Raw genomic sequence first — 23136 nt, 5'->3', positions numbered from 1 at the left:
ATTTGAATTATAAGTTCACAGTGGTGATACCCACAAGGGAGGAGTGGGCCGCGGGTGCTGGGGACGGTCTTAGGTCTGGGGGCTGTACATGGTACACAGATGGCTCGCGGACAGAGACGGGCACAGGCGCTGGGGTCTGGGGGCCTAAGACAAGGCTCTCCCTACCTATGGGTAAATACGCTACTGTTTTCCAGGCCGAAGTATACGCAATACTGGCCTGTGCTGTATATATATGGAACATGCCTGGACACAGAAGATGCATCACCATTTGCAGCGATAGCCAGGCAGCATTAAAAGCACTATGTGCAGTTAAAACAACATCAAAAATGGTATGGGAATGCCAAAGGATGTTAGATCAGCTGTGTGAACTTAGCTCAGTTACCCTATTATGGGTCCCTGGGCACACAGGTATCAGTGGAAATGAAGAAGCTGACAAACTAGCGAAACAAAGCTCAAAAGGTCCGTTCATAGGACCAGAGTCCTTCCTGGGAGTGTCACTCCGAAGCGTGAAACTGGTAATATCCCAGTGGACAAACCAGTCTCACTTAAACATTTGGAAGAGGTTAACTATAGCAAGGCAGGCACGTGAACTTATTAAAGGGCCTAGCCAAAGTTATAAAAAGGTCCTGATAAATTTGAATAGGACCAGAATGCGAATGGTAGTTGGACTGTTGACAGGCCACAATACCTTACAGAGACACCTACACATCATGAAAATCAGTCAGGATCCGATGTGTAGAAGAGGCGGTAGGGAGGAGGAGACCTCCGCGCATGTGTTATGTCAGTGCGAGGCTCTTGCAAGCACTAGACATCGATACCTTGGCTCACATTTCGTGAGCCTGGAAGACATCAGGAATGCCAACATCCGGACACTGGTATCCTTTATAGGAGCACTAGGGCTGGACTAGGCAAACCCATTTAAGGGACACAAAGGGTCTTCACAGACCTACGTGTGGAGCCCTGCGAAGGCAGGGTTCACCCATTCTGTATCTATCTATCTATCTATCTATCTATCTATCTATCTATCTATCTATCTATCTATCTATCGTGAGTGCGAGGATAAATGGATCTGTTATTGTTTGCTGTTGTGAGTATCATCCTGCTGTTGAATACTGTTGGGCTGTTTAGTTGTTCACTGCATGGGACTATGTGAAGAAGTGGACCATAACTGGAGTCGAACCAATGAACAGTCATCGTGTGTTGTATAGCCAGTGTTCAAATACAGCTGTCTACGCAGAGTAGCTGCAGGAGGTAACTGGACTTGTGGGAAAGTGAAAGAAAAGATTAACGTCCCAGGTAAAGGAACGGGCTGGACCCTTGCTACGCCATAAGGTACAGGAATTTGTTGTAAATAGACTGGTAATTAGTAGTGTGGCTATTCATAACTCGTTAAAATTGCTTGTGTTTAAATATGCGTATGTGCACAGTGCGCACGCGCTCTAATAAGCTGTGTATATGTTAACATACATTTTGCAGATAAGATTTTGATTTTGATTTGCCAGACATTATCAAGATGCAATAGACTATTATTGTAGCTTAAATTCCATGAAATTAATGATGTAACTAATGGTAACTAGATTTGTGGTTTTTGGAAGATACCAAGGTGCTGGAATTTTGTCGTGCAGGAGTTTTCACACGCTGGTAAATCAATCGACATGAGGACGACATATCTTCGTACCTTCAAATACCATCAGACTGAGCTGGCATCAAACCTGCCAAATTGGAGTTGGAATGCACTGGCAATACAACTTGTAACTTTGTTCTTATCACTGTTTCAAATTCATGCTTAGTTTAAATGACCATTTCATACAGCATGTAATAGCATCGAGGAAGAAACCATAACAGATTAGTGACAAAATGCATAATTGTAATAGTACTAAATTATAGGATTATTCTTTCACATTGTATCAATAAAAATTTTGCTTTAAACAGAAAAATCTCAAATATCACAGCAATACAAACACCACGTATGAGAAAGAAAACTGTAGCAAGAAGTGCAACCTAGGAACAGCACCTCAATGAAATCAGTTAAAACAGAGAGAAGTTACCCGAAAACCTTATTTCAGACAACAGAAGCGGCTATTGGAAACAGCAGCGACCAATCGAACAGGTTCAAAAGCCTATGGGAAACTGTTTATAACCATACATAAGTTTTGAAGTGTGATATGCCATAGGCAGCGAAGAAAGAAAAATATTTATCGAATTATTCCAGGTACAGTCCGTTATAGCAAAAATTTGGAACGGCAAAAAATGTACTTGCTATAGCGGATTGTCGTTATATCCGATTTTTCGTAAAAATCAGGAGAAACCTCATACACATTAAAATTGGTATGAAACGGCAAGCAGTTTGTTCAAAACTTGTGTTCTCACGGATCATATCCACACTACGGCTTACTCGTTTGTTCTATTTTTTGAAATCCGATACTATATAAAAGTGTATGTTTAATTTAATTCTGAAAAAATTGTAGCAGCACTCCAGAGGCCTCTGTGGCAAACGTTTAAATTTTCTTCTTCGAACAGCATCAGTTAACCTAACTGTATATGTATCATGAAAACGTAATTCAAGTTCACGTAGAGAAATGATAACCTCCTCGCTACAAATTTACATGCGAACAGCCTTTCCTGAATTTAACTAGACACGACAAAATATAAACATCCTCTAAAATCAGCGATGTACTCTGCCATATCTCGAGGTGTGTCACATTTTTACTTAATTACAGTATATAACATTAAGTTAAGCAATCATTTACTTCAGCCTTTATTTCTAACGAGTTAACTATTACTATCGGCCACATTATTTATGCATTTATTAGGAAAACGTGCAACCCTCTCATTTTGAATTTTCTTTTTAAAGAACAGCAATTGACTGGTATTACTAATCGAATCTGACACCGCCTTCGAATGTCGACGAGAGAGCTTGCAATTGTACATACTCCAATCCTCAGACCTTAATGCTACACTCGATCGTTCGAAGATGGTGAATCGAGTAGTCGGACATGTTGGAAATGTGGGTTTGTTTTGGTTTCTTGTTATCGTATGTAGTCTGTGTAATTTTATGAAATTTGACGATAGATGTTAGTTTATTTGTAGAATATAAGTGTGCGAGTATATTTATATGAGTCTATGGACACTTAGAATCTGCAATTATATGCAGTATGTGAGAATGTGTTTGTTCTCATCATGTTGTGAACCAGGTTAAGACTAACTATAGCAATGCCTCTCATACAACAATTCTTAATTTTTCTACATTAAGAGAGACATGGGTTAGGAATATTCATCGTGATTATTTTGAAGTCGATGACAAAACTGTAGTGTGCATACATCATTTTGAGAATAAGTCTGAGCTTAGGGAGGACTTTTCTCTAATTCGAAACGGTGAACCTATTCGTGTTCCTCAAAAAACATAATGTAGGTAGAATATAATTGATAGTGTGATATTCAGTCAGTGTCCATGTGCTTTACGGTGTCGAGTGATTTAGATGCAAGTGTATTTTACAATAATCTGTGCTTGCCTGCAGAAATGTTTGACGAGAACTTGGAGTATAGCAAAACTTATAAGTGTAACAGATGGAGCAATCTGTATACTGTCACACAGAAGAAATACAGACTTGGAGGGATTAGCTGGGTTTGTAACGCAGGATTTAACACTACCAACACCTTCCAATTCATGCTGTGGTTATCCGTTATCAAGCAGACTACACCGAACTGAAACTCGTCCATGTGGTTAAATATCAACATTTAGAGTCAGCAGAGATTTTCCACTCATGGGTGGTCAGGGTCAACAGCACGGATAGAATAGTCCTAATGGGCGATTTCAATACGAGAGTTGGAAAGAGAACTGAAAAATACGAAGGGGAGATTGGTAAATGTGGGGAAGATATGGAAGCTAATGGGAATGGGAAGCGTTTGCTGGACTTCTGTGCTAGTATGGGTTTAGCAGTTACGAATACATTCTTCAAGCATAAGGCTATTCACCGATACACATGGGAGGCTAGGGGTACCAGATCCATAATAGATTATATCTTAACCGACTTAGAATTCAGGAAATCTGTTAGGAATGTACGAGTTCTCCGGGGATTTTTTGATGATACAGACCACTATCTGATCTGTATCAACTTAAGTATCTCTAGGCCTAGGTATTAGTATTCACTGGCATCTTGGATTGGAAGGTGCGATCAGTGGTTGAGAGGAAGTTGGATGAAAACCAGTGTGGTTTCAGAACACAGAGAGGCTGTCAGGATCAGATTTTCAGTATGCACCAGGTAATTGAAAAATGCTACGCGAGGAATAGGCAGTTATGTTTTTGTTTCGTTGATCAAGAGAAAGCATAAGACAGGGTACTGAGGGAAAAGATGTTCGCCATACTGGGGGACTATGGAATTAAAGGTAGATTATTAAAAACAATCAAAGGCATTTATGTTGACAATTTGGCTTCAGTGAGAATTGATGGTAGAATGAGTTCTTGGTTCAGGGTACTTACAGGGATAAGACAATGCTGTAATCTTTCACCTTTGCTGTTTGTAGTTTACATGGATCATCTGCTGAAAGGTATAAAATGACAGGGAGGGATTCAGTTAGGTGGAAATGTAGTCAGCAGTCTGACCTAAGCTGACAACTTGGTCTTAATGGCAGATTGTGCCGAACGCCTGCAGTCTAATATCTTGGAACATGAAAATAGGTGCACTGAGTATGGTATGAAAATTAGCCTTTCAAAGACTAAATTGATGTCAGTAGGTAAGAAATTCAACATAACTGAATGTCAGATTGGTGATACGAACCTAGAACAGGTCGATAATTTCAAGTATTTAGGATGTGTGTTCTCCCAGGATGGTAATACACTAAGTGAGATTGAATCAAGGTGTAGTAAAGCTAATGCAGTGAGCTCGCAGTTGCGATCGACAGTATTCTGTACGAAGGAAGTCAGCTCCCAGATGAAACTATCTTTACATCGGTCTGTTTTCAGACCAACTTTGCTTTACGGGAGTGAAAGCACGGTGGACTCAGGATATCTTATTCACAAATTAGAAGTAACAGACATGAAAGTAGCAAGAATGATTGCTGGTATAAACAGGTGAGAACAATGGCAGGAGGGTACTCAGAATGAGGAGATAAAAGCTAATTTAGGAATGAACTCGATGGACGAAACTGTACGCATAAACCTGCTTCGGTGGTGGGGTCATTTGAGGCGAATGGAGGAGGACAGATTACCTAGAAGAATAATGGACTTTGTCATGGAGGGTAAGAGAAGTAGAGGTAGACCAAGACGAAAATGGTTAGACTCAGTTTCTAAAGATTTAAAGATAAGAGGTATAGAACTAAATGAGGCCACAGCACTAGTTGCAAATAGAGGATTGTGGCAATGTTTAGTAAATTCACACAGGATTGCAGACTGAACGCCGAAAGGCATAACAGTCTATAATGATAATGTATGTATGTATGTATGTATGTTCTTTAATGGGTAGAAACCTGTTATATCTTTAAGTGTTTGAATATTTCATTACTAAGGCTACCATCATTGTGTGAATTGCTGCTATGCCATATGTCAATATTATGTTAGAATTACCAGAGCCGTTTACTGGGTTAACGATAATTTTGGGTGTACTTGGGCTGAGTGGCTCAGACGATTGAGGAGCTAGCCTTCTGACCCCAAGTTGGCAGGTTCGATCCTGACTCAGTCCGGTGGTATTTGAAGGTGCTCAAATACGTCACCCTCGTGTTGGTAGATTTACTACTGTAGGAATAAATTCTGGCAATTCCGTGTCTCCGAAAGCCGTAAAAAAGTAGTTAGTGGGACGTACTCCAATAACATTATTATTTCGGGTGTACTTCCCTTTCACTGGGTGCTGAACGTAAGAAATTGTCCACCACTTCAAGAGTAAGGCAGCAAATTATGTTGCCTAGTTCTCACGAGAGCGAATGAAGCGAGAAATTTCGCGGCTTAATTTATTTTGAAACATTCAAAATGTTATATCATTTTAGCAGTATTATTATGCATTTTCCTCTATCCAGCGAAGTGAAATTTAAGAGAAAACGATATTTGACTAAATTAAATTTCTAAATAATCAGCTTCTTCTCTTCTCTAGTAGAATATATGTGATTCTAGTCTATTATATGTGGTGCGTACTTGTTGGCGAAGCATTTCCATACGTAAAAGCAAGTGATTTTCCCTATGAAATTACATTTGTCACATTAAATTACCACCAATTTACGTGATATTTTTGCGTTAGCCAATCCCAACAATCCGGCTACTTCGGCCGCCATGTTGTTTTGATATTACTGTCTGAGGATTGGGGTCGGTCTTGATAGTGCACATAGCGAGGAAGCGATGCGGTACCGAAGATTATCAGTCACATTTTGTGGCAACGCAGAGAGTGGCCACAACAACTGGAAGGAGACAGAGCGCATGTCGATGGCTCTACTTGAAGACGGAACGAGTTTCTTCAAATGTTCGTACTAGTAAAACGTCCATGTTATGTCCAGGGTTATAGATGTTTATATTTATACTTTTCTCGATTGTATCGCCGAACAGGTTTTCGAACTTCCCTCATGACACTGTATAGTCACTGGGCTTTCAGGCAGGAACTGACCGAGCTTGATAGCTGCTGTCGCTAAAGTGCGGCCAGTATCCAGTATTCGACAGATAGTGGGTTCGAACCCCACCGTCAGCAGTCCTGAAGATGGTTTTGCGTGGTTTCCCATTTTCATGCCAGGCAAATGCTTGGGCTGTACCTCAATTAAGGCCACAGTAGATTCCTTCCCACTCCTAGGCCTTTCCTATCCGATCGTCGCCGTAAGACCTATCTTAGGAACTGAAACGGCTCCTTCTTAACACAAATCTAGTATTTTAATATTATCGTACCGGTATACGATTACTGGTATGTTATCGAGACCAGGGCCAGGAGTGGGAAGGAAGTGGCTGTGGGCTCAATGAAGGTACAGCCCAAGGATTTGCCTGGAGTGAAAATGGGAAACTACAGATTACCATCTTCAGGGTTGCTGACAGTGGTGTCTGAACCTACTATCTCCCGAATGCAGGCTGATAGCTACGTGACTGAACCATACAGCCACTTGCTCAGTGAATAAGCCACTTGCTCAGTGAATAGACACTTATGTTTGTTTCGTAGATCTGGAGAAGGCATGACAAGAGTACTGAGGGAAAAGATGTTGGATGTACTGTGGGATTATGGAACTAAGGGTAGAATATTAAAAGAAATCAAAAGCATTTATGTTGACAATTGGGCTGCAGTGAGAATTGATGGTAGAATGAGTTTGTGGTTCAAGGTCCTCACATGTTAGGCAAGAATGTAATCTTTCACTTTTGTCATTCAAAATTTACATGGATCATCTGCTGAAAGGTATGATGTGGCAGCAAGAGATTTTATTAGGTTGAAATGTAGTAACCAGTTTGGCGTATGCGAATGACAGTCTTAATAGCAGATTGTGCTAATAGCACATGAAAATGTAGTAGGTTCAATGAGTACGATATGAAAATTAGCCTTTCCTAGAGAAAAGTGATGCCTGTAGGGAACAAACCCAAGAGAAGTAAATGACAAATCGGGAATACAAAGCTGGAACAAATAGACAGTTTCAAGTATTAATAATAAATGACAACGTGATTGATTGCATGTCCCACTAACTATTTTGACGGGTTTTGGAGATGCTAAGGTACCGGAATTTTGTTTCGCAGGAGTTCTTTTACTTGCCAGTAAACCTACCGACACACGGTTGACAAATTGGAGCACCTTCAAGTACCACCAGACTGAGCCAGAAATGAACCTGCCAAGTTGGGGTCAGAAGGCGAGCACCTCAACCATCTGAACCACTCAGCCTGGCTATTTCAATTATTTAGGATGTGTATTCTACCACGATGGGAGTATTGTAAGTGAGATTGAATCGAGCTTCGGTAGAGCTAATGCAGTGAGCTGGCAGTTGCCATTAACAGTATTCTGCAAGAAAGATGTCCACACCCGGACGAAACTATCTTTACACCAGTCTGTTTTCAGACAAACTTTACAGGAGTGAAAGCTGGGTGGAATCAGGATGTGTTATTCGTAAGTTAGAAGTGACAGATTTGAAAGTAGCAAGAATAATCGCTGGTAGAACCAGGTGGGAACAATGGCAGGAGGGTACTCATATTGAGGAAATTAAGGCGAAATTAGGAATGAACTCGACTGATGGAGCTGTAAGCATAAACCACCAGTGTGGGTTTTCTTGCCTGTTCCCCTATTGAGCATGTCCCAGGTGGCGGATAGGGGATCCCTCCGGACTTGTCTGGAGTGTCTGAGGGAAATAAAATACCCTCTCGTGGACCAAAATCAGGTATTGCCAGAAAATGTCCTGAGGCAGTGTGATTGTTAATAGTGGAAGTGGAAACTTCGCCCACACATGCTAGAGACGCTTCCATGTTACCTCCGCATGGGTGATACGGTGGTTCAGGTGAAGTGGGTGCTGGTGATTGAGGTGAAAGCTCACTGCAGTGAGCTGGAACCAACACATCACTTTGCCCTACGTAGCCTGAACGAGCCACGGGTTGGGGACGGGACAAACCCAACCTAGGAGGAACCCATGGCTGTGAACTCAGCCATGGGAATGCCAAGTGGGAACCGTATCAGTAGGTCTATTTAAGGTGGAACAAACCTGGTCGGGTTCGGGCCAGGGGCGGACTGCTGGATGGACGGCCGAGGGGTGTGGGCCTGCTACGGAGAGCCTGAGTTACGGGAGGACAATGTCTGGCGGAATACCTCATCATGGATGGTGAGAACACCGCTCAGGACCCTAGAAGGTGCAAAAACCCTACGTCATATGGAACCCTGGACATTCCAAATGAACCACCTAAACAAATACCAAGGGAAGCTAAGGAACCTCCAGAAGAGCAGGTCCAGCGGCAGTCCCAAGAGGAGAATATGGAGACAGAAGTTCCAGTAGGGCAGGCTGAATCCAAATCTAAAGAAGACACAGAAGAAGCAACAGGAAAGCAGACTTCTGGACAAAAGGAAACAGGAGATTTCACTGAAAAAGACCTGAAGATATCGGCGTCGAAAATAAATAGGATGCATATAGATAGACCACCTCGCACAAGTGCCTACTACAAGGAAAAGAAGAAGGCGAGGAAAGAAGCCAAGATAGCAGCTGGGACTTGGGTGGAGAAAAAGCCAAGAAATAAGGATCGGCGAGACGCTATGCCAAAGACTACATCCAAAAGGCCAAGGTTGGAGGAAAGCACGTCATCAAGTTTGGCTGGAAATCCACCCTCCAAGAAACAGAAGGAAGAAAGTCATGTCCTTTTTGGAAAGACTATCCTCAGTTAAGGTCACAATAATACCTAAGACCTTTCCAGATGGAAAACTCAAGGAGGAAGACGTGACAATTGTCATCTGCTCTGACAGCACAAATGAAGCCGCTGTCAGGCTTCCTTGAGTCATCAAGGCTGGAAAGTGGAGCTATGGTACTGATCTGTGCAAATCCAGAAATGAAAAGTTGGCTGGAACAGACAGCATCAAATTGTAACCCATGGAAAGTTGAGACCCTAGTGGGGGAGACGCAAAAAAGGTGCTGAATACGACCAAAGTCATCAAGTTCCCACCTCCTTGACTTTGGCAGATCAAGTTTCAGGTCATCAAGGGAGAAATGAAACCCAATGTTGATAAAGATGGTGCTGAATGTCCTTCAGGCCAATCTTCAGCATTAAAAAAGCAGCTGTGGCCAATTTCGCCAGGAAGTTCAAGTCCGGGGCTATTGACGTGGCCATTATTCAAGAGCCTTGGGTAGTCAAGGGCAGAGTAGCAGGACTGGCGAAATCTGGAGGTAAGCTGTTGTATGATACATCGGAAATACCCAGAACATGTCTTCTTGTGAACAGGAAACCAAAATGTCATGTTGTAGGAACACTGTTCACGGGACTTAACCGTGGCCAAGATTAAATTTGGAAATTGGGAGGGACCCAGAGAAATAAACATAGGCTCTGCATACCTCCCATATGACTCAACTAATCTGGACGCATCAGAAGAAGTTGAGAACCTAATTTGCAATGCAAAGAGGAAAGGCATACACCTAGTCCTTGGAGCAGATGCAAATTCACACCATACGACATGGGGCAGCACGAACTGCAATGCAAGAGGTGAATCTTTACTAGAGTTTATTATTGGAACTGAGCTGACGATACTAAACCTAGGAAACAAGTCTACATTTATAAATAAAAATCGTAGGGAGGTAATAGACATTACACTAAGCACTACGAATATTGCAAACTTTATTAAAGGCTGGAAGGTGCTGGAGGAACCATCACTGGCAGACCACTAGCACATCCAATTTGCAATAGATGTGAGACTATATGGGATTGAGATGTACAGAGACCTAACAAGAACTAACTACAGAGAAGTTCTAGGGAAGGCTGTACAAAAAATTCCAACTAATGTGAGAGGACAGAAAAAATTGGATGAGGCAGTGGAACTATTAGAAGAGGCCATTATAGGCTCATTCCATGACAACTCTCCTCTCAAAGAAAAGAAAAACACCAAAAAAGTAAGGTGGTGGAACAACAAACTAGCCAAAATGAAAAAAGAGATTAGGATGTTGTATAGAATATCATCTAGAAATGGTATGTGGGACGTATATCATAGGAAACTCACAGAGTATAACCTAGAGATACGGAAAGAAAAAAAGAAAATCTTGGAGACTGTTCTGTAAGAAAGTGGAATAAAACACTGAACAGCAAGGCTCCAGAAGGTTCTGAAGTTCTGAAAGCAACCCATATAAATCAAGTGGGGACACTGGAGAAACCAGATGGGTCATTTATTCGGGGGGGGGGGGGGGGGGACGACACGACGACACGCTGGAGATACTAATGGCGCGTCACTTTCCTGGGGCTGAGGAAATGACAGAAGAAACGGTAGGAACAGAGACCGGAGCTCGAAGAGCAGACTGGAACTGTCCCCCAACAGAATAATAAAACATAACCATGTAAAATGGGCAATAGGCACATTTCATCCTATAAAGGCTCAAGGGCCAGATCAGATACTTCCGATACTCCTACAGGAAGCACGGGAGATACTCGTCAATGCCCTGACAGACTTTTCAGAGCTAGTCCTCTTTAGGGTACATGCCGAAATCATGGTCTGAAACTAAAGCACTATTTATACCTCATGCAAAGATCACTTAGGGCCTGTACTACGACTGTCAGATAAACAGCCAGATACGTAGGCTGCAGTTTTGCAAACTAGAAGTTAAATATTTTCTTGCGTACTACCAACGGATTTTAACGACGGTATTGTAACGCGGAAGATGTAACATTTTTATTGGGTTGGTAATAAGGTTACTGAAAATATAGTGAAATTTAGCACGGTGGTGTACCTGTTCCCTGGTGTTTTCGTTTGTTTAGCTCTATTCCTTCTGAAATTTTATTACTAGAATCCAATATCAGACTCTTATTAAGCTATCATGTGGAAGTCCAGGTCAAAAACAGAATTAGGACTGAAATACACACATACGAAGAAACGTTAAAATTAATTAACTGTATAACGAAACTGAAACTGTTATAGAAAATGAAAAGACTGAGAATGTAACCTGGACGCAAAAGTCGTGGATTAAATCCATGTTAGACGAAGGAAGATAAAAGCAGTCCTGGATAACACTCATCACCTTACCTCGTACCACAATCACTATGTCATCTGCGTATCCTTGTTTATAAAAACCCTGTTTGAAGAAACGCTGACGGTTAGGGCCACCAGAGGCTGTGCTCAGGGAGGAGTTATTTTGCCTCTGCTGGTAGTTGCAAGGGCGGCAGTCTAGATGATTGACTGATACGGCCTTGTAATAATACTCAACATGGCTTAGCTGTGTTGATACTGCTACACGGCTGAAAGCAATGGGAAACTACAGCCGTAACTAACTCCCGAGGACATGCAGCTCTCTCTGTATGAATGATGTACTGATGATGGCTTCCTCCCAGGTAAAATATTCCGGAGTCAATCGAAGTGTTGTCACATTCGAGGTGACACTCAAAGTAATCCTCTCGCATATGGCCAAGTTTAACCACCAAATAATTCATGGTCGAAGAGTGTGACCGGAAAATAATGTTCAATAACCTTGTGGTCCAAAATATACGACTTCAGCTGACATTTGTTTTAGAAAGTGTGTGATATGCAAATAATGTGCTCATACTTTCATGGACCCCAGTGCAATTTGTTGTCTGATGTTTTACACACCTTACACACCATTATTATTTAATACGCCCCAGTGGAAAAGCTTTTTGTATATGTTCTCTTGTTCTTCTCACGCCTTTTAATACTCGCATCATTAGAAACAGTAGATAGCCCATTTCTTTCACTCTACCCGTAGGCCCTACGTACACGACGTAAAATGTACTCACGTCGGAAAAAAAAAGTTTCCTCTGTTGGATAGTTCCGATTCGTGTATTCAATAGTATGTTTTCTTGCTCAACTCATTATCCTTCCTTGTCCCCTGCAGAAACGTCCAAACGAGGTTTTCCTGAATAAAATAACCTCCTTCCCGATGGGAATCAACATCTACATCATTTGATGGCCAGGCAGGCATCTATTTTGGGAAATGAGACATAGCTCTCATAGTGCATTGGCACTGCTGGTGGCTTCAAACAGCCTATGCAGTGGCCTCCACGGTATGCACTAGCCTTGCATCTTGGGTGGTGTGCCAAGTCCCAAACTGACAAGCCTAACTTACCACATGAGGGCGAAACGCAGGCAACCAAGAATGAGTTAGCTGGAAAATTTATAATGTCCAATAACGGACCATTATATTGGTATTATAAATTTACTCATTCAGGACAAATATTTTAGGTTCCCTATGGGAATCAACATCTACATCATAAAATAACCTCGAAAATCGGTCATCCTTTCTGCGCCATATTTTTCAAAATAATGTTATTAACTTTACGTCCCAATAACTGCTTTTGCGGTTTCCAGAGATGCTGATGGGCCAGAAGTTATTCCCGCAGGAGTTCTTTCACGTGCCAGTAAATCTACCGACACGAGGCTGACGTTTTTTAGCACCTACAAATACCACCGGACTAAGCCAGGATCCAACTTGCCAGGTTGAGGTTAGAAGGCCAGTGCCTCGACAGTCTGAGCCACTCAGCCCAACCTGCCATATTTGGAGATGTAACACATTCTTACTTAATTTCAGTACACAACATTAAATTAATCAATTGTTTACTTCAACCTTTATTTCTAATTACTGTCGGCCCGGTTATTTACGCATCTATTACGGGAACATGTTCTCTTTCATTTTCGATTTGTGTTTACAAAACAACAGCCAACGAGTATTACTAATCGACTCTAACATTCCGTTCGAGTTCAAATGTCGGCAAAAGAGGTCGCTAGTGCACATAGTGAAAAAACTACACCGAAAGTGATAGTTTGCATTCATACTAGTCGCTGTAGTCCATAAATATCGACTATGGAAATAATAATTCACGTTCAATCGCTCGTAGTAACGGATGCATAGGGTTCTCGCTGTAACCAAAGGATAATACACAGTTTAATGTAGGAATTTTAAGGGACATTAAAAATATGCTGTTACAACGGAGTTCTCGCTATATGCCATACTCGTTACAGCGGACTTCTATTGTAATTACCAAGTCCTATCAGCTTCCTGGTATTTTCTGTGAATCTGAGACTGGAAGGCAAAGTAGAATTGGACCGAAGAGAAGCTGGCTTAACAAATCTGACCAACAGAGTATCTTGTTGCAGAAAAAATTAACAGAGTTAAAACAGGAAGCGTACCCTGAAGGATACAGCAATACAACTTTGTGTGCGGATACAGTACGTCAGCCTTAACGGTTTTAAACTGCTCAGAAGTATCATTTTTCTGTTGGGGATCCCTCTAAAATGAAAGTGCCAAAGCTTCCCAACATTCAAGAATTCTATCAACTGATTCAAGAAGAGAAAGCAAATGGATACCAACAAACTTTCAAATTTTGTGAGCCTCTGTGCCATACGTGCTGTTTTGATATAGTTTGTCTATAACAACTTTTTTCTCAAGATAATAAAATAATTAAAGCCAAGTTTTTTACATTTACCGACAACTGCAGAGCTGCTTTTTGAGCAGCATTGTGTTTAAGATAATATGGACAACCCAAAATATTGACAGATGAATGTGTCTTCTTCACAAATTTGAGAACACCTTTTATTTTGCTACTTGTTTAACGTCGCAGTAACACGTCAGATGTTTTTGGTGACGGAAGAATGGGAAACTGTGGGGACTGAGAAGGTAGCAACCATGGCTGTAAATAAGGTACAGCCCCAGTATTTGCATGGTGTGAAAATGGAAAACTACCAAAAACTATTGTCAGGGCTCTCGGTGTCAAACCCGCTATCTCCCAACCCTAACCACATGGCCAAGTCACTCGGAACACCTTTTATTGCACTAAACATTATATAGGCACTGACAGAAGAAAAACAGGTGCAATTTTTCCAAGGTACACCCATGGAAGAGAATGATTTATCAAAAACAGAGAAAATTCTCTCTCCTGTATTGTCATTACCCTCTAGCAATGATTAAAGAAAATTGGATATTTATTTGAGAGTGCATTGAAGAAGAAGATTGTTGGATTTAGTCCCACTATCTACTACTATGGTTTCCGGAGACGCCGATGTGCCAGAATTTAGTCACGCAGGAGTTTTTACGTGCCAGCAAATCTACCGGCACGAGGCTGATGTATTTGAGCACCTTCAAATACCACCAGACTAAGCTAGGATCGAACCTGCCAAGTTGGGGTCCGAAGACCAGCGCCTCAACCATCTGAACCACTCAGCCCGGCAGAGAAAGTTTTAATGAATTTGCATCAGTACTACCATCAGTTGCCTAGGAAAATGGCATATTTACCAAAACATCAACTATTTCTTTCTTCATCTCACCTGCAATACATTGAACAAAGATAGAAGTTCTTGTATAACAATATTTCTGTGCTACGTTGGAGTCAGGAAACATTGCTCTAAATAAACTTCCTGCACAGTAGAAGCAGATAATGGCATATTGTGCTTTAATAGAAATCATGTAAACAACAGGTCAGCATTTTTGACTTTTGTTTTCCAATTATTAACAAGGAATGATGAAAGAGACTTGTATTCTGATTTCAGTTCACCACATGTGACCCACTGTGTGGAAAAGGACCTAATGTCGGCAATGGAAATTTTACAGCAGCACTGAACAAAAGTACCTGGGGTATAAAAATTTTATTTCTAAGTTTTGACTTCTTGTGCTACCTATGGGTCTTCTTAACAAACTAAGTTCGCAGCAGTTCCAGTCTTCACCACTCAATGTCATGAAAACTTTGTACAATTGGTTAGAAAATTAGTGAAAGCTGTAATGGTATTTTTCTCAAAATACAGTTTTCTTAATAGAAACAGTCAATAATTAAATGTTAACATTTGCAATCAATGAAATGAAATTACGTTTTTTTCTCGGAACTTAACTTTTGATATAAAGGCCAGAGGCAGGCATTTATACAAGTGGAGGCACACAATTCCCCTAATGCACCGTTACTGCAATGTCCTACACAGAAGGCTTGTAGTGGTTCTAAACGCCGCGCTAACCGCCGGTGCCTTGGAAAGGTGTAGCAATCCAATTGATGAGCCCAATGCTAAAGTGGGGCAAAATGCTGAAAAGGTCTGCAGAGCTTAAATGTTTTTAATATCTTCTAAAGTTTTGCACCTGAAAGCATAAATCTCTTTTTAAATAGTTAGTATCTTATGCCAATTTCAGAACCACAAAAATCTCAAAAGTGCAAAATCCTACTTTGGGTCCCTTTCCACGCAACAGGCTGCATATGTTTGAGGCTTCCTTGAATCAATTGTGTTCTACAATTATCTTGGCCACCATGAGCTACTGAAAAATCATGAGCACACCCTGCAGAACATGTGGTTTTCTTTAACACATGAAACAACAAAAAATTACCATTCATTTGTGAAACTGTCTCAATATTTTTGTAACACAGCTGTTTTTTCGCTAATGGATGCAATATGAAAACCAACATGCTTCACTTTATGAAACCAATCAATTGAAATTAAAATGCTTGAAATCACAGCCATGAATGCTAAACAGGAAATGTAAATTCGCTAATAGTTTACTTATTTATCTGACTTTAGCAGTGGCAATGTTAACACTCATGGCCCTCTCTTACACTTAACCACATAAATTACAAGATAATACTTATATAAAAGACATGTACTATTCTATTGTAAAATCGAAGATAACTAAGCTAAATAACAGATTTGAAGAACATATAATGAAGAAAGAAGGCAAAGTTCAGCATGTAAAATAAGAAAGCCAGAGCATAAAGGTAAAAAAGAAAGAAAAAGTTACAATGACTAAGAAGTTTTAGGTTTTGCCACCAGAGTCTCTAATACTATCCCAAATCCACTTGTCCTATGCTAGTTTGAATACTAGAGGGAAGGGACTATATCGTTAGCTTATTTGGCAAGCGATATAGATAGAAAACCAACATTTTTCTCTTTACGGTTTATTTTGCCGCAATAATTTAGCTCTTCCGCAGCCCTTTTCCCTTCAACCATAATAGCATCATGGTGGGGGGTATGCATGAAAAGTACAGATAATGAGTAACGTTGGAACCCCTGGAAGCTATTTAAGTAAGCTAATGCTGCAATACCAGAATTTGTCCTACAGAAGTTCATGATCTAAAAAAAAACCAGGAGCATTACTGTACCACACCATACAAAGAGGCTCACAGATAGTCATTTCAGGCTGTGCATATAAAATGTGTATGGTTTTCAAATTGAAATTTTAAGGAGAAAGCATTGTCTTACATTCAGGACAATACAGTAATAAGGTCGTTCTTCTGGTTTCATTTAGGAGTTAGAACATCACAATCATTAATTTCACTATACAAACAAAATTTTATACTTTACAGCCACAGTAATTTATTGAATGCAGTCTAGCATGGGAAATATTATGAACATTGCAAATATACAAATATTGATGATCAATCTCAACCTTCAGTGAGCAAGCTACCTGTCCTGTAGAATGAAAATGAACTTGATTATCAATGCACTGTACATTTAATTGCCATATTCTTTGATTAACTCATCACTGCAAAGCAGAGAATGAAATGAGGTTTACTTACTGTGGATTGGGCTCCTACGTTCTCTATGCGGCTTCATTTTTCTCTTCACACCCCTTACTTTCGGAACTGGTTCTCCGACTGTAGGCAAAAGAGGTTAAATTTTCTTACTGCAGTTAGTATACAGAAATAATACTATTTTCAAAACTGAGAAGCCAAACTTGCATGCAACTTTCAGATTACATGGACATCATATAACACAAAGGGGAAGCAAGTGCCGAGACATGTTTCCCTGACATTCTGATTACAACTGGAATGGCAGGAAAAAAGCACTTTACGACAATGCTCAACAATAAAAACAAGGATAAAATTTTACAGCTTTTCAATTCTTAAGAATTTACAATTTATAATATCATTTTCTCTAGGATTTCCTCCATATTACAATAAAACTGATCTACTATACTGAGGCTGTGTTAAAAAAATAAAGTTATGCTATAAACATTATATTAGAATAACTTCTTAAAAGCTTTTAAAAATCTAATCAAGTACAGTAAACTCTTTAATTTGAAGTCGCTTAATTTGAAATACGCATATTTCGAAGTAAATGTCATTCCCCGAATTCAAATACAGTAGAACTCGCTTAACCAAAACCCGGCTTAACCGAAATGTTCACACAAAATTGTATGTTAATATTTTGTTTATACCCTCTCGTTCTTAGCCGTCGATATTATTAATTCCCTCGCTATATGTGCTGAGAGCTACTAGGCGAACCGTATTTTTATATTATGACATGCCAGAATGCACGTGTAACATAAAACAAAACAGTTCCTTACCCTCTAGTTTGTTCCATGATATATTTTTTCTTGAACAAGCAGCAATTATTATTATTATTATTATTATTATTATTATTATTATTATTATTATTATTATTATTATTATTTGCCACGAAGATTATGCAGACAACTCCGATCTTGACAATAGCAGTTTTGAGAATCGAGTTACATTAATTGAACGATGGACTTAATGCATTGGAGGTACGACTGATTTTGAATTTTTATTAAAATACAGTACCCCACGCTTTAATTACAGTACTGTAATAAAATTACTGTATACAGTATTTAGTTCAGTAAAAAATGTTTGGTTATTTCAGATTGCTTGTTGAACAAAGCGATGAACCTACACCAGCTGATGTATTGTTGATTAAACGGTAGCGCGACATAGCTGCACGACAGCGCTGCACCAAAAAAATTCAAAAGAAAATCAATGAGCGACATTATGTAAACATTTTAATGTTAATATACAGTATGCACCTTAGCTTAACAAAGTTTATGCATTTTTATTTCGACATTTAACTTCCAAAAATATTTACCATGTGTCATCTGAAAACACGCGTCAACCGAAGTGGCTCCGCCTCCTTGATTTCGGATAAACGGGGTTCTACTCTATAGGCCTTCGTGTGTTATTTTGATTGGTTAATTCAAAATACCGTTAATATGGAATTTGAAGTCCTAATCAGGTCCCTAAATTATGTAAATATATAAGTCAGTACTGCAATCAGGTTGCTGCAGAGCAGCTAAGAAATAAAGTCATTGTAGACAACAATTAACGACAACGAGAGACTGTCTCGTATCCTTCATTGCCACGTACGCACCAGAATAGTAGGTCTACTATACTTCAGCTTTTCAGGAATTAAAGCTTATATTGCTGCTTCTTTGTTACCTTTTTTATCGCATTGTCAACGAGCCTTATTATTGTCGTGAAGCATACGCACGGTACGGTCACTAAGTTGTTTTTCTTTCTTCAAGTTTTGTAGAGTCTAAATTTGTTATAATAGCAAAAAAGAAGTTGCAATCTTCTAAGATGATATGTATGTTTAGTCCTCAGCCCGGGGGCTGGTTGGATCCTCAACAGCTCCGCCATCAGCTGTCATAGATGGCCTAGGCTTCACTGAAGAGGCGCACTAGGGAAATGAGGTGTGAGGTAGTTTCCCGTTGCTTTCCTCACCGAGCCAGAAGTTGCTATTTGTTCTGGGTGATTTCCGACAAAAGAGTAGCATTACAAAACTGTTGCAAAGTTTGGGTTGGGAGGAATTGAGGGAAAGAAGAAGAGCTGCTCGACTAAGTGGTATGTTCCCAGCTGTCAGCGGAGAGAAGGCGTGGAATGACATTAGTAGACAAATAAGTTTGAGTGGCGTTTATAAAAGTAGGAAAGATCACAATATGAAGATAAAGTTGGAATTCAAGAGGACACATGGGGCAAATATTCATTTATAGGAAGGGGAGTTAGGGATTGGAATAACTTACCAAGGGAGACGTTCAATAAATTTCCAATTTCTTTGAAATCATTTAGGAAAAGGCTAGGAAAACAACAGATAGGGAATGTGCCACCTGGGCGACTGCCCTAAATGCAGATCAGTATTGATTGAGTGATTACATATCAGTCTGACAAGCCCACTGAAATGCATGCACCAACAGACCCTTTGAGCAATATTTTCACACCATTCATAGCAGGGACTGGCTGCAGATGGAATGGCATTACTAGCATCACTCATACCTCAGTCACTTTCATTTTGTCAAAGCAAAGGATAAAGCTGAGACAGGTCAATGAAAGTAACAAAATTGCTCTAGCTCATACCAGAAGACATAGTGCACTGTAAACACTAGGTCCCGCCAGCAAGATGATACCAGAGAAATTGCGGATCATCAAGGAAGATGATGAGAAGAAAAAATCTGACCATGAAATAGCCAAAACATACGGAATACCGCTCTCAACACTTTCGACGTTCTTAAAACAATCGAGAAAAGATTGAACAACAGGCGATTAAAGTTAAGAAGATTGATCAACGGAGGCAAAGTCGAGGAGCAATAGTTATGCGAGAACTTCATATCATATATAACTGCAGGGTTTATTTTTCTTCGTAAATATCGGATATACAGCACCACAGACCAGAAACGATTTGGTGGCGCATTTAACCCAATTTCTTGCCTGTAAACCGTGCATAACTCGTCAATTTGAAAGTTCTTGCTGCGTCTCCATTTTATTACTGTATTATTTTCATGATTGTAGACATTGCCTGTGACTTGTTTCCAACTGTCTAAAGGAATTTGCTACAATCGCAGATCCTTTCTTCCGATAGCAGGTGATTGACAAGATTTTCGTTGTTCAGTTACAGTAAGCTCGTGTCCTCATCCCGAGGTGGTGCAGCTCTTTTTAGGCACACCCCCAATGGAGGTGAGCTGCATGTATCATTTCAACTACATACCGATGATGTTTGTTGTTTAAATGGGCCTAACATCGAGGTCATCGGCCCCTAATGGCACGAAATGAGATGAAATGCAAGGACAATTAAAAATCCATAATCCTCCATTGACCAGAATTCAAAGTGCAAGGACAAAGAATGAATGGATGGATATGAAGTTAAAACAATCAATAGATCCGACCCGCAATGCCCCACATTCCCAGAAACTAGAGTTAAACAATAGTATTACTGACCAACGGACTGCTTCTAAAGCACAATACTGAATCGATGATGCTTGTAGTCTAAACGGGTCCAAAATCCAGGTCATCGGAGCCTCATAATGGTACTGATTGCTAGGAAAGTAGAACCATGGTATTTGTCGTGTTGCGTAGACTTGCGGTACTCCACACATTATGGTACTACTCACAGGTAACATAATGCGCACATGTAACACAGACCTATGGTGTTTCGCACATTTTGTCGCTATTTACAGGCAACGCAAACCTAAGGTGTTCTTCACATAAGTGGACTAACCATAGGAGCTCGCACTATCCCATGGTGTTCCTCACATAGAGGGTACTAATCATAGGCAAGGCAGAACCATGGTGTCGCTCATATAGTGGTACGAATCACAGGTACTGTAAAATGCATCCTGAGCACACACTGTTGCTAACATTGTGGTACTACGCGCAAGTAAAAGTGACCCAAAAAGTAATCAAAATAATGGATAGGAGTGTTCTAAATATTCAATAAGAGCAGGCCATTCTACTTAAGTACAGAAATTTGAAGACTGATGAACCCTGGACGTGTTCATTATTAAGTAAGTCTCTGTACCTTATACCCAATTTTTGCTACTTCCTTTCATTCTTGTTGTATTCTAGACAAAAGATGAGAATTATTTTCTTATAATTTCTGCTATATTCGTCTTGAGGATCGGAGGTAGCCGAGTTCGACTCGCGAATACAACATTAACTTACAAATTTTTTTTTTTTTTTTTTTTTTTTTTTTGTGACACAGAAATTTGTTTAATTCGAAGTTACATAATTCGAAGTCCAATTTTTTTGGTCCCAATCACTTCGAATTATCAAGGTTTCACAGTAATCATTACGACTCTTATATAATAATCAAAACTTGTTCAAATTTCCTTGGAATATTAGGTACAGAATCCTAAAACATCACTACACTGCTCCAAGTTATTACATCATCTTCTAAATGCAGAAAACACATTTTATTTTAGTTACTCTAATCACCAGTACTGAAGTTCATGCAAATATACAAGTTACGTATTTTCGTCATGAATCCTCCCTGCAGTTGTGTTTTATGAAACTATAGTACCACGCAAATTAATCGGAACAGGATTTTCTCTCGTAATTTCTCCGGTGGTTGGAACAGTGTGCTACACATGGCTTATTCTTAGATCCTGCACACTCTATGGAATTTTTGCACTGTTATTCATTGGTAATTATGTGATAATTGTTTTAGGTTAAGAGTGCATTTAACTTGATCGTCACTTTTGGAATTTTGAGGTTTGCTAGTGCAATTAGTAATACCTACATTTCCAATGGATAAAAATGCCAGGAAGTGTAGTGTGATTGTAGCATTATCTCAGAATTCTTCCATAAAACAAAGAGAGTTAGCTACTAAACTAGGTGTTGAGGTAGGCACTATCAATATGAGTTGGGGCATAACTCATCGTAACCTTTTTTTGCACTAATGTCAGATCAACCAGACAAATGGAAATATAAGGAGCATAAATAAGGTGCTCTGGAATGTATGAATAATGCCGAGTAAGTTTACCAAGCGCAGGATATAAAGTGAGGAAACTGTCAGCCATGAAATCCATGTCGTATGTAATGTCTATTCTCAAAGAGTACAATAACCTGTATGGTAAACCCTCAAAGCAGTCCCTGTACTGTCCACAATGCATTGGCAATGATGTGGGAGGTGTCAGATACCAGTCAGCTCACCATGTGTGAATGCAATGTTCTCTCGTGTCCCTAACAGTCTACCAAGCAGTGGTTCTTTCACATGGGGATGAGGTGAAAATCACATGGAGACAGACCTGGTGAGTACGGTGGGAGTTCCAGTTTCTCCCACCCCCAACGCTGAAGTTGCCTCCATACAGCCTCTGCTGCATACAGTCCGGCATCACAGAGAAGGATGATGTTGAGAAGATCTGGATGTTTGTCCCTTATGGCAAGACATAACTGTCTCTGCAGGAAGGTTCTGTAGTACACTGCTATCCCCGTTGAGCCATTTCGAATGAGCGACTAGCAATCATGCTTTTGATGTAAGTCACAGCAACCATCAGCTTCATAGGACAAGAATTTTGCCAAAAATTTTGTCTTCATAGTGATCCTGCTTGCAGTCATTCTGCAGACTGGCATTTGAGCTCTGCTTCCTATGCCCTGGCACAAAACTCTTCCATGGTCACACTTCTCTCCAGCGTTTTCTTGCCTTCATGCCAGTAGTGTACCTAGTAGTCAGAGCATATGGCACACCGTGTGCACTTTTACATGTCAGCGAGTGTATGTGGCACCCACCATGATGCATTTTTATGCAAATGAAAATTTTCCTGTAAAATTCTGTGGATGGTTCATTTTTCAATGCCAGTTTCGGCTTGTAACTCATGTAGTGTCCATCTTCTGTCCACATCAATGTACTGGGTAATTACTGTACGCGACACATTAGTCCATATACTAACAGGTCTTCCGGACCGTTGCACATTAGTGCTTGTTTCACGTCTGTGCTGAAATGCTGCTGCCCATTTAGCAACGGTTCAGTACGGAAGGGCATTTTACCCCACAGCTTCCACAATCTCTCTATTAGATTCTTTGACAGTGCA

At 40.2% G+C, this 23136-nt stretch overlaps 1 protein-coding gene across 4 annotated transcripts in view; it reads right to left on the bottom strand.

The window, feature by feature from the left end:
- The window catches only part of LOC136864111 (YTH domain-containing protein 1), a 541394-nt gene that overhangs the window by 253118 nt on the left and 265140 nt on the right, over positions 1 to 23136 (bottom strand). For all 4 annotated transcript variants that reach the window (XR_010859272.2, XR_010859271.2, XM_067140687.2 and 1 more), the window contains one exon: positions 17117 to 17194. Coding sequence is in view for 2 of the 4 variants with exons in the window: in XM_067140687.2 (XP_066996788.2) it covers positions 17117 to 17194 (78 nt within the window). In the remaining 2 variants the exon portion in view is untranslated. The remainder of the gene's footprint in view (positions 1 to 17116; positions 17195 to 23136) is intronic.

This window comes from Anabrus simplex, chromosome 2 (assembly GCF_040414725.1).
Source record: "Anabrus simplex isolate iqAnaSimp1 chromosome 2, ASM4041472v1, whole genome shotgun sequence".
Classification (NCBI taxonomy): domain Eukaryota; kingdom Metazoa; phylum Arthropoda; class Insecta; order Orthoptera; family Tettigoniidae; genus Anabrus; species Anabrus simplex.
Note: the sequence above shows the minus strand (reverse complement) of the source record. Positions and strands in the feature narration are given on the sequence as shown.